Consider the following 21,121-nt stretch of genomic DNA (forward strand, 5'->3'; position numbering starts at 1 on the left):
GAGACAGGCCAGCATCAGATACTTAAGTGCAAATCCCTTTGAAAAAACATTGTTTAGGGGTATGAAAACAAAAGGCTCCATCTTAGATTCAGCCATTATTCCAGATTCCTTTTAATAGACCAGTTTCTTGTTAGCCAGTGATGCTTTCTTTGGGTAGAAATTATATCAAAACTAAATTTAAAGTCAAACTCAGTTTATTCATTGTGGTTATAATATTTTTCTCTCTAACATTTCAGGTAAAATTTCAGGTCTGTATGGTCACTTGCTTTTGCATTTGGTAATCTGTATTATCTAGCTTGCCTGAGTATTCGAAAGTGAACACCTCTTCTCATACAGAAGTCTTCCTATGCCTCTAATTATTTCCATTGCTTATCTCTAGACCATGTTCCATTTCTGTTCTCTCTCCTGAGAGATAGGATGACCATAACTAAGCACAGAATTCAAGATGTGGGTACGCCATTAACTTTTCTATAATGACATTATAATATTCTAAGCATTTTCTATTACATTCTTTACATATGATAACAGTTCATTTGTATGTTGATTCCTGCTAGGCACTGAGCAGATGTTTTCATTGAACTGACTACAATGATGCTCTTTTTTCTAATTACATATAATTTAGAACATAGCACTGTGTGGGAGAAGTTCAGATGTTTCCTTCTAATATGCACTATTTTACATTTGTCAAATACTGAATTTCATAAATCATCATGATGCCCATTTGCTTAGTTTTGTTTCTCTGAAGTTCTCACAGGCTCCCCTCATACTGATGTACCCTAATTTAGTCATCTGCAAATGTTGCCAACCTCATTGTTCTATCCCCCCCCATGCCTCCTCTCTTCCAGATTATAACGAATACATTCAACACAAAGCATACTACAGACCCTTGGGACAACCCGACATTAACGTCCTGCCATGTTGAAAAACTGACAGCCTGTTGACTTAGGCCTGGTGTACACTACAAAGTTAGAGCAATTTAAGTTGCCTTGCATCTACTTATTTATGCATGTGCCTACATTCAAATTTGTTTCTTATCCAGGCACCCCATTACTACCCAAGGTAGTAAAACCACCTCCCCAAATGGCATTGAGCCATGGTTGACGCAGCATGAACTGCACTGCCCAGGGTCACAGAGACCCCAAACTCCTTAAAATACAGCATGTATTTTTAAAATGCTTTTTCCCAGCTTGCAGAGCACATCTAGCAGCTCTCCCTTATTGTGTGCAGCTGCCCAACACACCAGGATGGTGACACACTCCAGACGCACTCTCTCCTGGAAGAGACAGGAGGTATTGGATCTCCTGGGACTGTGGGAGAAGACACTGTTCAGGCACAGCTGCAAAGCAGATGTAGAAAAGTGGACATTGTCAAAAAGATTGCACAGGGGATGCAGGCAAAAGGGTATGACAGGGAGCAGCAGCAGTACTGAGTGAAAGCGAAGGAAGTGCAGCAAGCATAACACTAGGCCAGGGAGGCCAACAGTTGATCTGATGCTGAGCCACAGATCTGCTGCTTTTCTGATGAGCTGCATGTCACATTTGACAGAGACCCCACCCGCACCCTGCAGGTCACCCTGGATACCTTGGTGGAGCCAGAGTCAGAGACCCCTGCTGTGAACAGTGAGGAGGAGGGATATGCAGCACAGGGTCCAGCTATGCCCTGAGTCAGGACATGTTCAAGACTCTGCCACTGTCTATCCAGTCCTGCTAGTCAAGTAAAGGCGAGCCTGATTCCGGGGAAAGAACCTTAGGCATAATTAATAGTTTCAGTGAAAGATAGCATAATGGTTATAAATGTACAGCAAAACACAATAATTCATTGTATTATATGTCTAAATGCACTTCACTACACAGTTTCTACCAGCCCACAAACATTCAGGGCCAAAGTGCAGCCAAGCACAGAACATTAATATGGCTGACCATTAAAAGGCCCTTTCAAAGCCTCCCACCACATAGCTCCATGCTGGGCTCTTGTCATTGCTCTTGTGTCCGACTGTTCGAATTGAGCAGTCAGCTACTCTGCCTCCACCTCCATCATCCTCCCCAGTGGCAATTTTTCCACCTTAGCTTCATGTATATTACGCAGCACACAATAGACAGCTATAACCACTGGGATATTTTTCTGACTGAGATCCAATCTTGTAGTAAACACCACCAGCTTCCCTTCAATCTACCAAAAGCACATTCAACCATTATTCTGCACCTGTTGAGTCTGTAGCTGAATCTTTCCTTAGTGCTGTCCAAGTGGCCAGTGTATGGCTTCCTGAGCCAGGAGAGCACGGGGTAGGCTGGGTCTCCCAGGATCTCTATTGGCATTTCAAAATTGCCAATGGTAATCTGCTGGTCAGGAAAATAGGTCCATGCTTCCAGCCCTCGACCAGCCTTGTGTTCTTAAAGAAGTAAGCATCACGCACCTTCCCTGACCAGCCTACCTTGATACTGGTGAAGTGTTCCTGGTGATATATCAGTGCTTGCATAATCACAGAAAAACAGACCTTGTGGCAAAGTGGGCTGGTGCCAAAATAGAGATATGTATGCCCGTACCATCCATCACCCCACTCACTTCAGGAACCTCCTGGCTGTAAATCCACTCACTATGTCCTGTACATTGCTGAGAGTCACAGTCTTGCGTAACAGGACACGATTAATGGCCCTACGCACTTACATGATAATGGCCCACAGTGTGGATTTTCCAACTCCAAAATAATTTCCTACTGACTGATGATAATTCAGCAAACTTTCAGCATGAGATTCACTTCTCAGCTAACAATGCAGCTGTCATTCTGCTATGCATGCTCTGGAGGGCTGGGGTGAGCTTGGCATACAGACCCAGGAATGTGGCCTTTCACATCCAAAAGTTCTGCAGCCACTGCTGCTAGTCCCAAGCCTGCATTATGATGCAATCTCACGAGTCAGTGATAGTTTCTCCGGCCCAAAAGTGCTACTCCAGCATTTGATGCTGCTCTGTGAACACAACCACCAACTGTGAACTGTTTTTTCCTGTGTTCCTCACCAATCTGTCCTCAAAGAAATCATCATGTCTGCCACTGTTGTGGTTCTTCCTGTGGCTCTAATAATACTGGAGAATTGGGCATCCTCTATTTGCAACATTCAAGAAAACTCTACAGAATTGTGTGGGCTCCAAGCTTCTCTCGGAAATGGTGGACGCTGAACTGTGCTGCATGGGATCTTAAAAAGACAACAAACATGGAATAGGGATGGCATTATGGGATGGAGCAAGTGCCTTGATGGGCACTTGACTCCTAGCTCCCAGTGTTCCCTATACAGCTCATACTATGCCACAACACACTGCAAAAGCATCCTTGAATGCACTGTGCTGTTTGGTGGTGCATGGTACACTGGGATATCTATTCACCGTGCACTACACTTTGCATTGACACAAGCGCTTCTAGTGACCATGTGAAGTGCTCACATAGTCAAGTATGTACACATACTAGCGATATACTAACTGCGTCAGTATATGCCAACATAACTCGTGCCAACCACAGTTTGTAGTGTAGACATGATCTCAATGGTATTTTACCTGTATGATAGTAACTGCATTGGCAGGGGAAATGCAGAATGACTGTCTCAGCTCTAACCCAGAAAGACCAACTCTGTGGGTGGTCTGACCTCTTAGTGGGGCCAAGCAAGTTCTGACTTCTATGGGAATTGTGAAAAACAGGCCACTGATTTTATGTAATTTCAGGCAATTTAGTTTGGAAATTATAGCCTATACTTAAAGATGCTGAAAATACCTTAACACAAAAAAGATGAAACTATCTCCAGATTGCTCTACTTATTGCTTCATGTGCTATTTATGGAATCATTGAACTATTAAAAGACTCTTAAGGAGATTTTCTCTGAAGTTGTTATTAAAGGCTTCTTGGTAGGTAGCTGGGTGACCTTTGGAGCCTCAAAAGCCCTTTAAGGTATTTAATTTTGACAGGCCTGCAAACAGAATTTAGAGCTAATCAAGCTTGAAAGTAGAAGCTGACCCAAGTGAAATAAACTTGTAGATGCATTTCATTCATATTGTTTACTGTAGCTATTATCAGAACTGGCAAGGAATGAGTCCTTGTCAAATTCATTTCATTCATTCTGGCCCCTGTAGAATTTCTCAAGGAAATATTTAGCATTTTGATACAAAAAGATGAGTATGCATTTCTTTAAGGGAAATATATACTTTAGGTCAAATTTATCACATGGAAAATTGTCTCTTGTCTAAAGCTGGACCCAAGCTGCAAAATTAAGATCTCAGTTTCAAATGGCCTGAAGTTTATCCATTATAATATTATATCCTTTATAATATTATTATTGATAATAACTATAATTACTGTAGCACTTAGGTGCCCCAGTCATAGGCCAGGACTCCACTGTGCTAGGTGCTGTACAAACAGAACAAAAAGATGGTCTCTGCCCCCAAAGATTTATAATCTAAAGTTATTGAGGCAAGCTGCAAAATCCAGCTGTGTTCCAAGCTGGCATTTTCTCTCAAGGATTATCTCTACTTAAGACCATGCTGATGTTCACTTACAACTAATATTGGTGATATCTGTTCCATGTTTATATCTTGAGAATTGATTTCTGTGGGAGCTACAGGTGCTCAGCACCTTTCCAAAGTTGGCACTTTATTTGCAAAGAACTGTAAATCCGAACAAATACTAGAATGCTCATTGCTGCTATAAACCACCAGACATGGCACAGCTACTGTTAGGAGAAATTAAACTGTATCATTGCTCGAACATGAGCTATCTACACTTACTCTCCTTACAAAAACTCTTGTACAATATTTAAAACACTCAGGTGTATTTAGCTAAGTCCGATTCTCCCATCTCATCCCCTAACAAAGTCCAGCTTCTGTTCACAGGGTTCCACTAACAAAATGGCAAACATGAAAATTGATATAACTTATGTCTATCTCCATTTTATTTCTTCCATAAGAAGCAAAAGTTACATTCATCCTGTTCCCTTTTTTTCTTTTGTCAAGAAGTTGCTATGTGTCCCTTGCCTACCATCGAGCCCTATAAAAGTCAGCAGTTTAATCTCTGCATTCTGATGACACTGGAGATACTAATAAAGTGAACCTGAAATGTTTTATAAACATCAGCAGAACCTTTAGAGTATGATTAATGTTTAAAATACATTTTACTTTAGGGTAACAGATCAGTGTGTGAAGAATTGGTATGGGTTTGAAAATTTTGTTATTAATATGAATTTTTTAAAATATGCTAATCAACATTCGCTAAACAAATGTGCCTTTGTTGTTTAAATTTCACACCAAAGAAGAGCTGAGAGAATAATGCAAAACTATGCATGAATATTCACTCAGTATTTAAATGAGTGTCCCTCAGCTATGATAGCATGGTCTTTTGTGTTTAATTTCCAAGAACATTTTGAAAGACTGAGTTTTACTGGCACAGATGTCTGCATAAAGTTAACACCAGATTTCAGTGGTTATAATATCGACATTTTAACAATTCCATATCTTCCTCGGTTTAGCCCAGTTGTGCTTTGCATAAGTCACAAGGCTGTTCGGAAAAGGTGTGTTTTTTCCATTAAATCTTCAGTATATATCTTTTCCATCATGACTCCATCTCATATTCTGAAGCATTACAGTTTGTAAAGATGTGTCAGCGGGGGTATTTACACAAACCACTGTTTGCACAGAAAATTTGATAGAAAAATATCTACCACAATGCATAGTTACTTAAAAGGAGCATTCTCTGCTTCAATTAGGGTAAGATTTTCAAAAATGACATCAATGAGGGTTAGAAGTCTAGGCTCTTTTGAAAATTAACACTAGGCACTTATCTGAATCTAAATACCTTTACAAATCTGGCCCTAAGCGATTTAGAAACCTAAGTTTTATTTAAGTCCATAAAACTTAGGAGTCCTAATACCTAACTCACATTCAAACATGGAATTTAAGTGTCTCAATTACTTAGGTCCACCTTCTCCAAAGGTAATTGGGTGCCTAAGTCCCATTGGAATGAGACATCTAAATATCTTTGATCTGGGCCTCACATCCTTTTGAAAATTTTGCCTTTAGGCCCAAAATTTAGGTTTTGTATTTTTTAAAAAGTGTTTTGTAAAATCTAGACTAAATAAAAATGTTTATGACATTGTAAAATGTCAGTTAAAACAGCTGTAAACGTAAATATCCCCCAAAGCGAAAACAACCAACCAGGAGTGGCTCTAGGCACCAGCTAAACAAGAAGGTGCTTGGGGAGGCAAAATATATGGGGTGGCATAATGCTGGGGCCCCAGTTCAAACCTGAGGCAGCATCCTAGGCTGGATCCTGACTGCCCCGGAGGGCGCTAACTGGCCTGTTGCTCTGTCACCGGAGTGTGGCAGGGCAGGGAGCCTGCTAAGTGGGGATCCTATCCCTGTCACTCTCCTGCAGGCAGCAGCCACCCTCCCTCAGGCAAGAGCTGGTAGCATGGTCCTGTCCCAGCTGCAGAGGACAGGCGGAACATGGAGCTTGGGCAGCCGCCGCCCAGGAGGGGAGGGCGGTGCGTGGCGGGGATAAGCCAACAAGGAGCGGCCCACCCGGGCCCCATGTTCCTCCGATCCTCTGCAGCCTGGGGAGGGCCACGCTACTGGCTCCCACCTGAGGGGGGGGATGGCCACTGCAGGAGCCAGTAGTGCGACTTTGCCCTGGCTACACAGGATGGGCGGAACATGGGGCCCAGGCTGGCCGCTCCTCCTCGGCTTGTCCCTGCCTCCTCCTCCCCTCTGCTCTGCCTCCTGCCAGGGGAGGGGAGAGGGGAGTGGAGCGGCAGCCCGGGCTAAACCGAACTCGTGCCAGGGAGCGGGGCTGGGATCCAGCAGCAGCCCCAACCCCCGGCTGTTGGAGTGGCGGCGAAGGGAGATCTTGGCCCACACCTGCAGCAAAGTAAGAGTTGGGCTGGGCAGGAGGGTCCTCAGGACCCCTGGGAAGCTTCTGCCTGCTGGAGTCTCAGAGGCTGCCACCTCCCTCCCCAGCCCTGCACAGTGCGCCGGTGCCTGGAGTCTCCTTCTGACTCCTCCCCCTGCAGAGGGCAAGCGACCTGGCAGAGAGGGGCAGCATCTATCCAGCAAGCCCAGCACCTCTTCCTTGGCTCCTCCAGCCCCAGAGCTCTCTCCATTGCATGCCCCTCAGGCTGCCAGCTGGGCGGCCTCAGTGCTGGAAAACACCAGGAGGGCTGGGTCCAGTGTGTATCCGAGCTTGTGGGAAGCTCTCTTACTCCAATGACTAGCGCCTTACCTATGACAAGTACAGTAGTGTAATAGGAACGTGATGTGAAAAATATTGTGTCACATTGTGACACAGTCACTCAAATCATGATTACATGTATGTACTGTGCTGCCCTATCGGCGCCATTTGCATTAATTTCCGTTTTGCATCGGTGCCAGTGGTTATAGGGCTAAAATGGGGGGACAAAAACAAAAATGACTTTCCGGTGCTGCTTACCGGCAACACAGAGAGAAATGGCAAAAAGAATTAAAAAAACTATCTCGTACTTCAAAAAACTATTCAAAAAAAGTCAACAATCAAGGAGAAAGCTCTAAGAAATGATGAAGACCAGTCGAACCAGATTACCTTTATCAACTGATAAAGATGAACAACAATCTGACCAAAGATTATCTTCGCTAACTGATAAAGACGAACAATCACAATCCATCCAAAGATTTAGTACTTCAGCTGAAGAGTCCAGAAACGAAGAATTGTTATCCAAATCTAAAACTGAAGAACAATTATTGGAAGGTGGAGAGACATAGGGTCGGATCCAAGTACACGGCCGACAATAATTACTGATGCAATGCAAATGATTATTGTGAAAAAAGGTCCTTCAAAACTAGATCCTACATTTGAATATTCATTTAATGAGTTGAATCATCGATTTATGCCATTCAGTATGAAGAAAAAAATGGAAAATGGGGAACAAATTAGTAGATCGTGGTTAGTGTATTCACAGACCAAAGATGTAGTTTTTTGTTTTTGCTGCAAACTGTTCTGTAACTTGGACATTCTTCTGGCAACTGCAGGTTTTAATGACAGGCAAAATTTGCATCAGCATTTGAAAACATGAAACATAAAAAAATCATTTACGCTCATTGACAAATTGGATTGAGCTGTCAAACAGACTACGTTCTGGTACAACAACTGATGCAGTACAGCAACGTCAACAAAATTCAGAAATTCTACGTTGGCAAACTGTGTTGGAATGTTTACTGGCAATCATTAATTTCCTAGCCGAACAGTGCCTTGCATTCCATGGATCCTCAGATATTTTATATGAGAATAACAATGGAAATTTCTTAAAATTGGTTGTTATTGCCAAATCTGATAATGTTATGGCTGAGCATGTACAAAGAGTGAAAGATGGAGAGATTCATACCCATTATTTGGGTAAAAATACACAAAATGAGATAATAGCATTAATTTTTAATGGAGCGTGTAATGAAATTTTATTGAATTTGAAACATGCCAAATATTACTCAATTATAGTTGATTTTACTCAAGATCTGAGCAAAACTGAGCAAATGTGAATAGTTTTACGATTTCTGAAATTGATGAAAATGCAGAAGTGAAAATTTGTGAACACTTTCTAGAATTTATACCAGTGAACAAAGCTACTGGGAATGCCCTCACAGATATAATTCTACAGAGATTGGAACACTATGGAATACCTTTGGAAATTATGCGTGGCCAAGGGTACGATAACAGCTCAAACATGCAAGGACGACATGCGGGTGTACAGCAAAGTACACTGAATTTAAACAATCGAGCTTTTTTCATTCCTTGCATTGCGCATTCACTCTGTCTGGTTGTTAGTGATGCTGCCAAATCATCTAAAGATGCCGTTTCATATTTTACCACAGTGCAAGCAATTTACAACTTTTTTAGTGCTTCCACACACTGTTGGGCAGTCTTGAAGAAGCATCTTGAACAAAACCTCACACTTAAACTTCTAAGTCAAACTAGAGGGGAAAGCAAGATAGACACTATTAGACCATTCCGATATTCATCAGGAGAGATTTACAATGCACTATTTAAAATAAGCCAGGACTTGTCATATGATCCTTCATTTCGACATGAAGCTGAAAAAGTGGCTCAGAACATGATGCAGTTTCAATTTTCATGTTGCACAGTTATTTGGCATAATATTCTAAATCAAATTAATTTGACCAGCAAAGTTATGCAGAACATAACCACAGACATATCCGAGGCAAAGACAATTTTGAACAGAATGCTGGAATATTTAAAAAATTCTGTTCAGATGAAGGATTTGAAGAAATTGTCAAAGAAGCAACAACAATAGCAGAAGATCTTGATTTTGAACCAACGTTTGCACCTCAACAATTCATCTGTCCTCAAAAAAAAACAAGACAGTTTTATTATGAGGCTCATGATGATCCTATTCTTGATCCAAATGAAAGGTTTAAAATTGAATGTTTCTATTGCATTTTGGATGCAGGTATAACTTCCATTGAAGAAAGATTGTCAGTCGCACGGTCACTGTGAAACTTTTGAATTTTTATATGATATTGGAAATATTAAAAATCAGTTTTCCAAACAAGACCTCATGAAGCACTGCCAAGACCTACATTTAGTGCTTCGTGCTGATATCACTGCTGACACTGATGCAGTAGAATTGTATGATGAATTAATAGCTTTATCTGAGCTAATAAGTCCTACAACATCTCCTCGAGAAGTATTAGAATTTATAGCAAGAAATGATTTTTTCACTCCAAACACTGCTATAGCATTACACATTCTTTTAACATTACCAGTATCAGTGGCTTCTGGTGAGCGCAGTTTCTCAAAACTGAAATTACTAAAAAATTATTTGAAGTCCACCATGTCTCAAAATCATTAGTCAGGACTTGCATTAATTTCAATTTAAAGTACTATTGCAAAAAAAATTAGACTTCACTGACTTATTAAAAGACTACACAAGTATAAATAGCAGAAAAATTCAGTTCATATACATTTTTAATTTATGAGAAACTGGAAGACACTAATGTTTTTCATTACAGTGTATAGTTGAACTCAAATTGTTTGTAATTGTGTTTTTGTTAAAATTAAATGACTACACAAATATAAAAACCAGAAAAATTCAGTTAATATAAATTCTTTTAATTTATGAGAAACTGGAAGACACTAACATTTTTCATTAGTGTATAGTTGAACCCAAATTGTTTGTAATTGTGATTTTGTTAAAATTAAATGTTAAAATTACACTAGTAGGAAATTGTTTTATTTCACTAACTACAAATTCTGTTTTAATTTTTTTTAAATTTTAAACAGTCAAAACAAAACTGCAAAGTGTAAACGGTTAAAAGCAAAAAAAAAGAAGCGGGGGCTGGAGCCAATTTTTTTTTGCTTGGGGCAGCAAAAAAACCTAGAGCTGGCCCTGCAAACAACAGCATCAGGCTACTGTATGAAAACCAGAAAATGAAACTGCCTAGAAACCCTGGTGAAATGAACATTTCTATTTTTATTGTCTAGTTGAAAGCAATAATAAAACTAGCAGCATAACAGAGGTGAAAAGCAAATCAAGTTTAAAAAATACATTCCAGTTTAGTAATCTCTGGTGTTATTTCAATAAGAGATAAGGGACAGTTCAAATTTTTTTTTTATCATGTCTCTGCTCCTTTCAGATTCTACGGGTATGAAATGAGCGATTTTGTGTTTTTATAGGTTTCTTTCCATTCTAATATTTTAATGCACTCTAATTATTAATTTTTATTTTGTACAACAGTCTATTATTATTGTATACAGGACCCAAAATGTTCTAGAAGAAGGATGACCTTGTGGTTAATGCACCAGACCAGGACTGAGGAGATATGAGTTAATTTCCGAGCTCTCCCCCAGACCTGCTGTGAAACCTTGGACAAGTTGTTTAATTTCACTGTGTTTCAGTTCCTCATCTGCAAAATGGGGATAATAATGCTTCCATAACTGCTGTGAGAACAAATTCATTAAAATGTTTCTGAGGCATGCAGATTTTACGGTGATGGGGCTACAAAAAAGAAAGATACCTTTACCAAACAGAACACTTCAGTCCTTGCCTTTAAACGTTTACAATCTACAGTGAATCTGTGTCATTGGTATTCTTTTGTAAGCTGTTTTATGTCATTGATTCACAAACTTTTTGTACTGCAGGCAATTTTTTTGACAGACCACTTCATGACTATATGCTTTCCTGATCCTGAATGTACACCTTCCCCGCTGTAACCTGACTAGCAGCTTGGTTACATGAAAGCAACATTAAAACAGAATTAAGGAAACAAAAGAGAAATTGGCACTTTCATGCAATGGATGCATAAAAGTAATACAACACCTTCTTCCCCATATTGTACCTATGCTTTTCATTTCTGTTCCCTGGGTACAGGGATTTTTGGTGCCAAATAAGTCCTGGCTGCTCGCTTTTTCCACTGCTCTAATTTCTCCAGTTCCTTTTGCAGTATGGTTTTCTCATCCTGTGTGTGGCCTACCCCTACAATTTTGTTGTCCTCCACAAATGTAATCACAGTTAGATTTACCCCAAAAAAACACTGGCTGAAAAAAGACACAAAGCAGTTACACAGGGTACAACATTTTTTTTTTAAAGTTACTCAAGAAAGCATCTAGAAATCCTGGGTTTCAACTCCCAAAATGGACTCCTTAAATGATGGTGCACTCCTCACCGCTGGGAAGCAGGTCTGTGGAACATGTAAAAATGCTATACTTATCACCAAGGGACCACACACTATAATTTTCAAACCATTGTTCTGTCAACGCAATGTTATATAATATAGGAGTAAACTATATAATGTGTTCAAGCTGTTAACATTTACTAGTTACCTTATGATAACTTAGACCCTAAAGCTGCAATGAGAACTGTGGTGGCAGATTCCTGTGTTCAACTGAAGACTACAACTTCAAGTGGCAATTCTTCAACAAAAAAGTTCAAAAACAGACTCCAATGAGAAACTGTAGAACTGGAATTAATTTGCAAACTGGACACCATCAATTTAGGCCTGAATAAAGATTGAGAGTGGCTGGGTCACTACTAAAAGTAATTTTCCCTCCCTTGGTATTCACCCCGTCTTGTCAACTGTTGAGAATAGGCCACTTCCATCTTAACTGAATTGGCTCGTTAGCACTGATCCCCCACTTGGTAAGGCCACTCATCTTTTCATGTGCTATAATATATATTCTGCTTACAGTATTTTTCACTCCATGCATCTGATGAAGTGGGTTTTAGCCCATGAAAGCTTATGCCCAAATAAATTTGTTAGTCTCTAAGGTGCCACAAGGACTCCTCATTGTTTTTTCTGATACAGACGAACACGGCTACCACGCTGAAACATCTTGACTTCAGTGTGCCTAAGTGCAAATGCCCAGGTCTACCTACACCATTCTCATTGTAGGACTTGAGCATTAGTTTTCACTACTACGCTATATACTGATATATATTGATAATTAGTTAAAAAAGAGGGGAAAAAAGTGCATAAAGGGCATATTTTTCACTTTCCCAGCTCATCAAGCTATCATGTTCAGTTTATTATATTAGACTTTTTACACCTTCATTTGACTATTGAAGAATTTTGAGAACATCCCTTCAGGCTTGCAGAGATCTACTGATGGATCGATTGCAGCTATAAAACTGAGCACTGTGGTTAATTCTACCTAGCTTTTCCCAACAGGTATCTCTGCAAGGTGCTAGAGTGAAATAAATAAATCCTCATACATAAGGGATGAAGTGGATAAAAATTTAAATTATAGCATGCAGTTAATGTTAATAAGGAATGTAAATTTAGATTTACATTGAGTTTACTTTGTTTTAAATTATCCAGAAAGGAACATTCTTGATTAGCAAATCAATAAGATAGGGGCCTAATCTGCCATTCTTTGCACAGCCAAATTTCCCATTGATACCAGTGGAAGTCCTGTGTGAGTGCAAAGTATGGTGAATTAGGTCCCAAAACTTCTCTCTTTTTAATTCTATATTCTTGTCATATCAATCCATTTCACTTGCAAGAATTTCCCAGATGATGTAAAACCTTCTCAAATTATTCAGGATGAGTGTCATAATGCTGAAACTATAAAACAGGATATTATCAGATAAAAACAGATGTTTTTCACTTTCAAGTTTATCTACCTTTCCAGTGTAAATGTTACAGCTATTAAAACAGGTTGTTTATAGCTGTCCCTTTTCAAACTCTTTGGCCTTGTGCCTGTCAATGCAGATAATAGTTCACATTAATGAGCCGTTCATTGAATGAATGAGTGAATGAAAGTCTCACAAGAAAGAAAGCGATTTCAAAAGACGGATATTAACATAGGAATGAGATTTTTTCCCCTTAAATCTACATAATGGAAGCTGATGAACGCCTAGGAATTCCTTACACGTTGACTGTAATTAACATTAATACATACTTACGTAAGTAGGCATATGAATTACACATTACAGTTAGTGGCATGTACACACTGGAAATTTTTAATAGGCAAATCAGGTCTGGCAATCTTGAGTCTTTCAAGGTTAACAAGAGCTGGAACTGTTTTGTTCAATCATACTTCCTAACCACCTGCATTGCACAGAATACTGCGCAAAATTATATAACTAATTACTCTTACCTTTCTGAACCTACATAATTCTTCTGATTTCACGTATCTTGGCACATTCATGTGGCACTGGCAATGATCCCACAACTGTTTACAAAGTTCTTTTATTTCCATACTGGGACTGTCGGACTTTAAGAATAATGTGCCTCCATATACTAGCAATCTGTGGCCTAAAATTTCAGGTTTGAAATTATTTCCATAACTTGTTTTTTAATTCTAACAAAACATTCATAACAAAATATAGCACATTGTTCAGATAGAATGGACTGAATATTAATTGTCTTATTCACATAACTAATTCCATTGATTTCAAAACTGCCTTACCATAAATGGGACTATGAGCGTGGGTAAGGCAAGTAGAATTTGGCCCAATATACAATATAGAGCAATACATACAAAACAGGCATGGTAGGATAACACTAAGTCCCACTACTTAAGGATGTGCTTACAAAGTCCTTTGCTGGATGGGGAAATTTGCCAAATTTCAACTACAAAAACCTCAGGCTCTAGAGAGGGGGGAGGGGAGGAGACTATGGCAAAACTGACTAAACCATTTTAAATCAAGCTTAAAAAAATAATTGTTCCTCATGAAGAGACTAAGCCTGTAAAATGTCAGCTCAAAAAGGTAAAACTCCAACCAAGTTATAAGCAACTGAAAGCTGGGAGTTATAATAAAAAGTGCTGGGCAAATGGAATATAGTTGGGAGAGCTCAGGACAGGTTACACGGTGTGCCTGTATAAATATTGTGGGGGAGAGTCTGTGCTGCACCAAAACTCGTAGCCCAGGGGGAAGGGAACAGTATGATATCTTTAAGTCACCTTAACCACTTCCCAATCCTGCGGTGCTCCCGCCTCTGGCATACAGCCCTGGAAGCTGTTCTAAGTTATAGCTGTCTCAGAGGACTGCTTTATGGGTCAGCGCATTAATTAGCATCTCTGCAAGTAGCTGTAGCCCCACCTGCTCCCACCACATATGCTACAGACTTGCAAAGAGATCCCTCAAAGGCAGTCTTATGGCTGTCTTACTAAGCTGGGGAAATCCTCCCATAGCTGGAAGCAGGTGTTTTAGGGTCCCTCAGAGCTGCTCCAATGCTTTTACACGGCTAAAAGGGGCTGCAGAGGGAGTGAGAATCTCAATGTACACATACATCTATATAAACATTGGATTTTAAAACAAAATCTTCTACCATATTCTTGAAACCTTTTGTATTTGTCCTATAGACATCTATGTTCACAGACAGTGAATTTTAGGGCTGCACACTAGAATACTCATGGAAAGTGAACTTTAAATTTGCTTTCTGTGGGCACACCCATATTCACATGATTATAGGAGCTAAGTTCTTCCAGGCCGCGATTCAGGACAGCACTTAGCACATACTTAATAGGAGCTGAACACACGTTTAAAATTAAACATGTGCTTAGGTGTTTGGCTGAATAATGATGCTTTCCTGAATGAATCAGGGTTTCCGCGATGGAACAGAAATAAATATAGTGCAATTTGTGACCAATCACACAACTAAGCAAGACAGCTAGCTATTTTGGATTTCAAATATTAAGCTATAAATAACCTTCACAAATCATTTCATAGACTATTTTATGATTAAATTTGAGAAAACAACACTCTAGTCTCAGGAATCCTGTGAACAATGAAAAAGGTAAACATTTTCTTATATATTATTTGTTATGACTATTCAGTCAACTTAGTAATAGTGTAAATAATGGGAAGGAAGAATTTTAGTCCACTAATTGTTTTGCTATTTTTTTACTCTTTACCCATCTATGCTCTGTGTTGCCACTCTTCAAGAAAAAGCATGTGTCTTGATAGTGATCTTTACCACATTATGCACTACATGGGCACGTTGTATGACTACTCTTACAAGAAAACTAATTCTGACCCATACCTCACATTATAAATCCACTCAGTTTGTCCAGACTTTCACATAATAGAGAGGGGATAAGAGCTGAAGAAACTAGTTGTATCGTTGACTGATCATTTATATTTACTGCACATATTAGTTTTAATATACATATAAGGGAAATTGCAAGTACAGAGCCGAGCCTGTTATCCGTACTTACGCAAACAGACAACTTCACTGGAAATACTCAGGGCTTACAAATACACACATGCTTAACTTTAAGCACATGCACAAGTCTTCAGAAGCAGAGTTTATATGTCACATCAGCCTTTAAAATATTTTAGTTTTTTTTTAAAAGACTGAAACCAGGTTGTTAAAAAGGTGAGTATGCAACTTAGATTTAAAATAAGAATGTCCCTTAATAGAACATTCCTCTAGCGAGGGGCGAGGTGAACAAATGCATGATATTGAGAGAATGCAAATAGAAGAAGAGGGAGGGGACAATAATAAATCATCAAAGGAACACAACAATCTGGTTGGGGTATACACCAGTATTAAGGGCCTTTAATAAGACAGATTGGAAATGCCTAAATATTAAACATGATATTCAAAATCTGATATTTAAATGTATCAGCAACCAGTGAAGGTGGAAATATGGAGGACAATGAGAAATTATCCTAGCTGAATGGTTCTGAACGGACTGGAGGTTATGGATCCAAGAATGTAAAAGAATATTTCACTTTCCTAATGGGGATATTCTGTAATCAATGGATGAACTAGGTTTTTAATACTACTACTTTGCACTTACATAGTACTTTTAATTTTTTTGGCACCTTCTAAGTATTGTTTATTGACTGATTTAGCAACCCAGCTAGACTACTAGTTGAGAGTCACAATGAACAGCTTCCCCATACATTCCATGCTGGAACCACACCTCCCATTTTAACTTCCAATTTGAAATAAAACACTTGATTTAACATTATTTTAAACATACATGTGGATACAAATATACTCTACATAAATAAACATCAATCCTGAAAACAGAGTCCCATTCTTCCATGACCTCCATATACCTGCTTAAATTACTCAATAAACCATAGTATACTTGAAGATACTAGAATACCTTCCCCCACCCCCAAAAGAATATAGTACTATTTTTGTGGACTTTCACTGGAACAGGGAAAAACAAGACTAGATTTAAGTAGGTTGCCAGGCTCCTAAATTCCATGGGAATCAATGGAAATTAGAATCCTAAATTCTTTTGTGAATCTGGGCTCCAGTTCCTATCCTTGGCCATAATGTACCCAGATGAATCTCATGCGCAGAGAGATGAAGGAAGAGGTCACAATAACCCCTTTATACTCGTGCAAAATAATGGGTATAACTGGAGCCCAAGCACAGATATAACTACCTCCACCCACCTGCTAGGGTGTGAGCCCCCAAAGTTGATAAGGAGAAGGTGGTGCCAGTGCTCATTTCCCCTTAGTACTAGTTAGCAGAGGTAGCCTGTACACAAGAGGAGTATGCTGCACCATCTCACATGCTTCGAAGCTCCAGGAGGCTGAATTACAGAGGCAGAATTCCTCCTGGAGCTCTCCTTTGGAATGAAGCAAAACAAGCCTTCTGTTGGAAAACATAATTTATTCACTGAATTGCACTGGCTTCATATTCAGATATTTAGCAGTTATATTTCAAATCTGGATGCTGGGGCTTTATTGGAGGTGAAAGGATTTGAGCAAATGTCTGAATACGCAATGAATGTCATTAAGAACAAGCTTCACGCAGAGCACCCATAGTCTTTGGAAGCAGGCTGCTGGCATGATGAATTCCACTCTATTTTGGTCTCAACAAGCCTCGCTCTGGCAGCATCCTCTTCTCCAGATTGGCAAGCCCCCTTTTTATGACATATTCTCCCATGGTGTAATTACACTGAGATCAGTGGAGTTACACCAGGGATGAATCTGGTCAATTATGAGATTAAACTTTGCCAGCCTGTAGTAGGAATTGCAGCTACCTTTGAACAGCTATGAACATCTTTTAAGCCAAAAGGATACCATTCAGTATTTCTGGAAAAAATGTACTCTCCACACATATTATTGAACGGGAATATCCTCACTAGCACAGTCTGGGTTTCACACTGAGCTTCAGATATGTTAGCAAGTTTTCTGAGCCAACTGTTTGACCTAAACATTATCTTAAACATATTATGGGAAACAGATCTTACAAACATCATCTTCCAGAATGGGCAGTCATTACCTGCTACCTTGTTGTTCCTCGTGTGCTGATTCAGACATACACACAACTAGCAAGTTATTTTGCCTTAACATTGCTGAGGTTACCATTAAGGTTTTGAACTAGAGTAAAACATTGGATGAAGCAGGGGTACATATTTGCTTTTGTGTATCTGTTGGCAATAGAAGCAAAATCCTCATGAAGCGCTGGCATAGTAGCATTAGTGGTATATGCAACACAAAGTTTGAGAGGAATGCACATCTTTTCCTTTATTTCAAGGGTTCTCAAACAGGGGGTCAGGACTCCTCGGGGGGGGGAAGGGGAGTCGCAAACTGTCAGTCTCCATCCCAAACCCCGCTTTGCCTACAGCATTTATAATGGTGTTAATATATAAAAAAAATTTTAATTGATGGGAGGTCGCAATCAGAGGCTTGCTATGTGAAAGGGGTCACCAATAAAAAAGTTTCAGAATCACTGCTTTATTTACATGCTTTTCAGGTTTTGGGTGGATGTGGTGTGTCCTGACACAACCTTAACTGTCACTGCATATAACTTTGTTTGTTAAATTATAGAAACATGGAAAAATAATCCTATATTATCTAATGTTTGGGCAGTCAGAACAAGGTAGGGAATCAGGACTTCTGGATTCCTTAATGTTCTGCTGCTGACTCACTAGGACATTAGTAAATTATTTAAATTCCTCTCTGTTTCAATTTCCCCACCTGTAAAACTCAGATAATATCACCTTCCTACCTCTTAAGATTCTGGACAGGGCCACCTCCAGGGTTTTTCCTGCCCCAAGCGGTAAAAAAAAAGAAAGAAAAAAAGCTGCGCTCGCCATTGAAGGCAGCTCCATTGCGACACTTTCTTCGGTGGCAGGTCCTTCCCTCCCAGAGGGACTGAGTGAACCACCGCCGAATTGCTGCCGAAGAGCCTGATGTGCTGCCCCTTCCCCTTGGCCGCCCCAAGCACCTGCTTGCTGAGTTGGTGCCTGGAGCCGGCCCTGCTTCTGGAATGTCTTTTTCAGAAAAATTGTTTCTCAAAATTAATAGAGATCTCTAATGGCCCAAATCTGGGTAGTGATAATTCCTCTTTTCCCACTGATTCAGTGCAAGGAGTTTCTTAGAGGCCATAATGAGTGCCAAAGGACTAATTCTACTATACAGAAATGTGAATCGACACAGATATGTAGACTAACATTGTGATAGATATGGATAAATGTGAAAAAAATATCCCTCTGTGTAGTGTGACAAAATGGGACATGAATGACTGTGTGCGTTGCGTTCACAGTAAATAGCTTTATGGGATTATCCTGCCACAGAGGACACAAGCGTGGGTTTGGAGGCTTAATCAAAGTTTGTAAAATGCTTTTGAGATGAAACTATTATTAAGAGGGGAGGCAGCATGGCCCAAACTACATCAGGAGACCTGGGCTCTGCTCCCATCCGTTTCAAAACACACTTGTGGGTGACCCTGAGCAAGTCACTTTGGGCCTTCAAGGACTTCTGGGCACTTAGAACTCCAAATGAAGTCAACCAGAGCTGCAGGTACTCACTGCCTTTGTAAAAAAAACAGATGCTCTGTGTCTGAGCCAGGACCGGCGCTAGGGGTTTGAGCGCCCTAGGTGGACAGCAATTTCGCCGCCCCGCATGCTGGTCCCGCGGCTCCGGTGGTGCTGCCGCAGTGGTGCCTGTGGGTGGTCCACCGGAGCCCCGCGAGGGCCGACTGTCCACAGGCACGACTGCGGCAGCTCCACCAGAGCCACGGAGCACCGGACCCTCCGCAGGCACCACTGCGGCAGCTTCACCGGAGCTGCCTGCCGCCCCCTCCAGCAAAATGCCTCCCACCAATTATTCTGGCGCCCTAGGCGATTGCCTAGGCTGCCTAAATGGTAGCGCCGGCCCTGGTCTGAGCTTCCCCCAACTAAAGTGGCACTGTGCTCCCACACCACAATTATTATGCAAAAAACCCAGGGACACCTGTCCCACTCCTAATTTAGGCCGCCCTAGATTTCCTTCCATTCCTCACTGGGATATTGCATCCAGCCTTCAAGGTTGGAAAGGCCCAAGCGCCTGTGTTCCAGGAGCACCTGAAAGTGAAACAAAAACTGCCTGGTGCTGCAGGGGGTCACAGGGACTCGCTGGGGGCTGCCATGTGACAGTCTCTTTGCAGCAGCACTTGCGGCTGCTCTCCCCGCCTGCGGCTGAGCACCCTCCCCTGAGGCACACGGCCCCTCCCCACAGTCTCAGGCCCGGTTTCCACTTCCCCGGCCGCTGACGTCCCTCGAATAGCAGCACAAGGCGGGTGATTGTGATTCTGGCGAGCTGTTCGGAGCCTCATGCAGGCGCCGCGGCCACTCCGGCGCCTCTTGATCCCGGTACAGCTGGCCCACACGCCGCCTGCCAACAAGCGTTTTGCCCAGGGCTCGGCCACTTTGTAGCTGGAGGCCCGGAGACCTTTCCCCGGCTGGGGGCCTCGCATCCCGCTTGACCCCGCCGCCCCCGGGAGGCAGGGAGAGACTGAGCCCCCTCCCTACCTGCAGCCGTCCCCAGTGCCCCGGGCGCGGGCAGGGAGAATGGCCCCACTCGCTGCCCCATCGCCCTGGGCGCTGCTGCTGCTCCTCCTGCTGCCGCCGCCCTTCTCCGTGGCCTCCAAGCTGAACATTCCCAAAGTGCTGCTGCCCTTCACCCGGAGCACCAGGATCAACTTCACCCTGGAAGCCAGCGAGGGCTGCTACCGCTGGTGAGTGAGCGCGGGGGCAGGCTGCCCGTGGCGCAGGTGTGGCGCGGGCGGCCCCCGCAGGAGCCGCCCGGAGCAGCACGTGGGGCTGGGAGCCCGGGCTGCAGCCGCACGAGGGGCCTGGCAGCCTGCGGCCTCGTTCGTCCCTTTGTCTGCAGCCGCCTGTCTGGCTCTGGCCGGGCACCCTCGGGGGAAGCGTCCGCGCGCTCTCCCCGTGGGGCGGCCGGGCTCTGCAGCTATTAACGCGGCTTCCGGTGGCCCCTGAGAGCTGCCGAGCCTGGGCCTGAGAGCGTCGCGCCGCTGCACCTTGCGCTCCAGCACGCCCAGGGCGGGTGAGATCTGGGCCCTGCATGCTGCTGGGGCTGAGAGGAGCGGCTGGGTCCTTGGGGAGGCTGGGCTGGGACTGAGCGTGGTGTGAAATTTCAGCTTTGTTTGCACTGCCCTAAGGCTGGGCCCGAAGAGCCGCAGATACCAGCTCTGCCACGCGTGTTTGCACAGGGCCCAGGCCGTGCTGCCCAGGGGCCCCGGTACAGGTGGGAGAAGGGCTGAGAAATCCTGGTGTATTGTAGGCAAGGCCTCGCCGTGCTTACTGTGTAGTAAATGGATATGACGGGTACGGAGTGCAATAAAAATGAGCGAGTGCAATGCAGGATAGGGGGAGGAAGAACTAAGAAAGGGGGTTGCTTGTATGCAC

At 42.1% G+C, this 21,121-nt stretch overlaps 1 protein-coding gene and 1 long non-coding RNA gene across 2 annotated transcripts in view; one reads left to right on the plus strand and one right to left on the minus strand.

Annotated features, from left to right (window-relative positions):
- Window positions 1–7,849: 7,849 nt before the first annotated feature.
- LOC127053373 (uncharacterized) lies at window positions 7,850–20,287 on the minus strand. Its single transcript, XR_007775015.1, has 2 exons — window positions 20,225–20,287; window positions 7,850–9,359 (listed from the first exon to the last, which is right to left on the minus strand). It is a non-coding gene; the product is annotated as an uncharacterized LOC127053373 (long non-coding RNA).
- NUP210 (nucleoporin 210) overlaps window positions 19,641–21,121 on the plus strand; it is a 116,011-nt gene continuing 114,530 nt past the window's right edge. The window contains exon 1 of the mRNA XM_050957942.1: window positions 19,641–20,430. Within this exon, the coding sequence (XP_050813899.1) occupies window positions 20,264–20,430 (167 nt within the window). The 5' untranslated portion in view covers window positions 19,641–20,263. The remainder of the gene's footprint in view (window positions 20,431–21,121) is intronic.

The sequence above is a fragment of the Gopherus flavomarginatus genome, chromosome 6, assembly GCF_025201925.1.
Source record: "Gopherus flavomarginatus isolate rGopFla2 chromosome 6, rGopFla2.mat.asm, whole genome shotgun sequence".
In the NCBI taxonomy this organism is placed as follows: Eukaryota; Metazoa; Chordata; order Testudines; family Testudinidae; genus Gopherus; species Gopherus flavomarginatus.